The 3956-nt window shown below is 37.6% G+C and overlaps 1 protein-coding gene across 1 annotated transcript; it reads right to left on the reverse strand.

The window, feature by feature from the left end:
• Nucleotides 1-1600: 1600 nt before the first annotated feature.
• LOC120089281 lies at nt 1601-3013 on the reverse strand. Its single transcript, XM_039046703.1, has 4 exons — nt 2665-3013; nt 2506-2567; nt 2307-2371; nt 1601-1773 (listed from the first exon to the last, which is right to left on the reverse strand). The coding sequence occupies exons 1-4, from the start codon at nt 2826-2828 to the stop codon at nt 1651-1653; spliced, it is 414 nt and encodes a 137-aa protein (XP_038902631.1). The 5' UTR covers nt 2829-3013; the 3' UTR covers nt 1601-1650.
• Between the last annotated feature and the right edge of the window lie 943 nt (nt 3014-3956).

Raw genomic sequence — 3956 nt, forward strand, 5'->3', positions numbered from 1 at the left:
CTCAAACTCCTATGAGGTGCGCTCAAGGACTGACCATCTCCAGTCTGAAATCCAGGGCATCGATTAGTCGTATGCCCCACCTGCTTACATCTAAACCACGTGCCTGCACCAATTAAGCAATGCCCCTAGTGATGCTTCCCACATGATGCGCATACGAGCCTGTCCCTCTAGACCCCTCCTACCTCAGAAGTCTACTGCTTAAACTTCCGTAGTGGTTTGTCTATGCTTGGGCCCTTTTGTAAGGGCCTTGGGGCTCTATGATCAATCTTTTTTTTCTAGTCCGAAGTGGGCTCCACTGCCAAAGTTCTCAAGAACTCTTCCCTCGATGGGTAGCCTACTTGCATAGCTGCGTGGAAAGCCGCTGCATAGGTAGTCGGCTCTAAAGCCTACACAATACCTCGCACCCCATCCCCAGATCTCTCAAACCTCTTTACCTATATGGACACCAAGTTAAAGGCAAAGCAAGATAGTCTATCAAATTCCTCCTCGTATTCCTTTACGGTCATGGACCCTTGCTTCAAGTTCATAAATTCCATCTGTTTCCTGTATCTCATATTGGTAGAAAAGTACTTCTCATAGAATCGTTCCTTGAATTGGTCCCAAATTTTCTGTCCACCATTAGTTTGTATCATTTTCAATGAGTAAGAAGACGGTGGATTTTATGATCTTCAGGGCACTTCATATATCAAAAAAGTTGTCTCCGTAGTGGAATTCCACATTTTCACTTTAGTTTGATCTTTCAATTTCTCCTTGAACGTATGAGGGTTATACTTCCTGAAATCTCGCAAATACTTGGCTTCTAGAGACAAGTCTTGTAAATTCTTATTCTGAGCCTGCACTGGTGTCGCCTGGGCCTGTAGGAATGGTATTTGTTGAGCTACCTATTCTGCCACAGTATCCCTTATTTGTCCCAATAAGGCCATTTTAACAACTTCTCTTATAACTGCGGCCATGGCAGCATACTCGGCTTGAAGAGCTGAGGGTGCTGATGTCTGTGTAGATGCAGTCAAATTCCTAATCCGGCCTCTTATCTGCACTCCCTACCCCTCTGTCCCATAAGGGTCACGTGGCGGAAGGAGATCCTCTAGTACGGGAAGGTTCTGGTCCTCTGGATTTTGCACCTTCGACATGGAAGAACCCTAACAGGCAGGACTAGATCTTACAAGTCCTGAGTCCCTCCTCAGGTCTTCCTTTTTACTCTATATATAGGTATCATGTCTTATCATGTACTCAAAATCCGCTTTTTCTAGATTCCTCATCATAAAAAAAATATGTCTATTAAGATACTAAATGAAACTAAATCTCATGCATGTCATACTGAAAACTATTACTTGAAAGGCATACCTGACAATGACGAAGAATTTGTTAATGGCCAATGGGACACTCTAGACATACAGAACAAGTCAGTCTACAAAACCTAAAACTTAGACTCTGATCCAATTATAACGACCCAGCTTTCTTGAATGGATATTGGATTGTTACTATAGGTGTACATGAATGTCTAAATGACTCATTCATAAAATTTGACTAAATCCAAAAGAATTTCATAAAATAAATTACCATTATAAGTTCTAAACAGAACATAAAACTACTGCTCGGGGTACCTCTAATTTTAATAAAATAAATAACCAAATAAAATATTCTAGGAATTTAAAAGTTGACTTCTAAGCTAAAATTTGAAATCATAAGAAAAACATATGCGGAAACGATGTTAAGTCCCATGGCTCGGTCACAAATTCTTCTTGTCATTCGTCGTTTTGTCCTTTCCCTTACCTGAAAAAAATATATAGACAAATGGATAAATATAAAAATAGTCAGTAAGTGAACCACTATTGGGCCTACTAGATGTACATGTTAGTCTTCTTATTGAGACAAGGGTGTGCATCCCGAATGTAGGCGTAGGCATAGGTTAGGTGGCAATCTTTCACAAAAGGTGGCAAAAAAGAGGTGAACCCGAAGGCACACTTTCACAAAAAGTGATCTCGGATAATCAAAACAATATAAGCATAGGTGGCAATCTCATAAGGACACTGAAACATACACAGGGGATGTGCATTGCTCGATAAGAGTGCTAATATTCACCATCAGTCTAACATGCAACATACAACGTCCAAATTCATATCAAGCCACGAAATATGATAATAATCATAGTAACATAACTCATAAGTTTTCAGAACAGTCTCGATAGTCTATCCATTAATCAATCATGGAAAAAAATTCCATCACAATATAAGCATGTTTTCAATGTATTCACAATCTTAACATCCACTTGGGGTTTGAGGGCGAACCGATAGTAAATCACTTACCTCAATATTATGTCCAAATATTGCGCACCAAGAAACCGATGGATAAGGAAAACTCCAATTAAAACCTACAACATAATCCCAAATTTTTTTATTCAACCTTTAGAGCCCAATTCCAACCACCAATTCATACAATTAACCCCAAAATAATTTACCCAAGGTGTGACCTGGTTCGAGACCACAATTCTTACCGAAAACTTACCATAAATGAACTCCAACCATGCAGAACAACAACACAAATTCCTCCAAGAACTCTCAAACAACCTTCCCATGCCAAGAACGAGAAGAAGTTAAGCCAAAAACTTATTAAGAAAACAAGCCGAATAAAGCGAACCAAACGAGCAAACGAGCTTCATCTTACCAAATCTGAGTTTCCAACGAGAGACGGCTGCCAGACGATGCTATACACCCGATCGATGGTGGCTCAGTCAACTGGCAATGTAAGATGACGGTCAACGAACTCCCAGCCACAACCGACGACGATTCGCACGCTGGTAGAAGAGATCTAAGACCTCCAGTGCGCATGGACGCCGGCAAACAACGACAATTTGGGGCGATTGGTCAGAAGTGATGGTTAACGACGTTGGAGCAAGCACCAGCGACAGTCGCGAGCGAGCGTCAGAGGAAGACAACGGCTAAAGTAAAACATAGGGAAGAGGGAGACTCATGTGATCCACGAAGAAGGAATTTTTTTTTTTTTTTTTTTTTTTTTTTTTGCAAACTTTACGAGGAAGCCCTAAATTATATTTATAAACAATTTTCTTCTTCCTTAAAACCTATTTTTCAATATAAAAATAAATATATAACTTTTCCCTTTTTCTGACTAAAACCCTAAAATCAATAAAGACATATATATTTATATATCCATTTTTCTTCGCTTTTCTATTTCCAACTTCCAAAAACCCAAATTATATTCCAAAAATCAAATCTCAACCATTTATTCCGATTAAAATTATCTTTATCCAATTATTCCATTCTCAATATAAATCCACCAATTGAATTAAATCCAAATAAAATCCAATCTTTTCAAATCCTTCAATTAATTTAAAATAACCCCTAGGTCCTTGTCATACTAATTTAAAATTGAATTATTTAAACACGATAACTCAATTTTGTCTCAATTTCACAATATAATTCAAGAAAATTAAATAAAATCTCCCAAAAATTTTGGATTATTACACTAGCCTAATCATATTCTTGTTATTTTTTCAATCATATAGACCTTTGTAGCTTCATTGAGGAGTACAATAACAACACAAGGTCATCAATTTACCGTCCGTAAATTGTTTCACTTTGCTCAATGACCACACCACATTTATTGTCTATAAATGTGTTGTACGAATATTTTGATACAAGAACAAAATAAAATAATAGTGAGAGGAAGTTGAATTTTGCAATGGTGGTGGAGAGTATGATTGTTGTTGCTCGCATTGAGCCCTTGCATTGGTGGCTATGGAGCGTCGCATTGTGAGGAAGAAGGAAGTTTGAGATTTCGGTATGGCGCTTGAAATAAAGGCATGATTTTAGGGATACAAAAATACATAAATATATATATTTTATAGAACGAGAGGAAATTGAACATATTAAAATCTATAATTATAGATTCACACTTAAATTGTGACTAAAATAATCAAGACATAATAATTAAGTTTA

Source organism: Benincasa hispida, chromosome 10, assembly GCF_009727055.1.
Source record: "Benincasa hispida cultivar B227 chromosome 10, ASM972705v1, whole genome shotgun sequence".
NCBI classification, from domain to species: domain Eukaryota; kingdom Viridiplantae; phylum Streptophyta; class Magnoliopsida; order Cucurbitales; family Cucurbitaceae; genus Benincasa; species Benincasa hispida.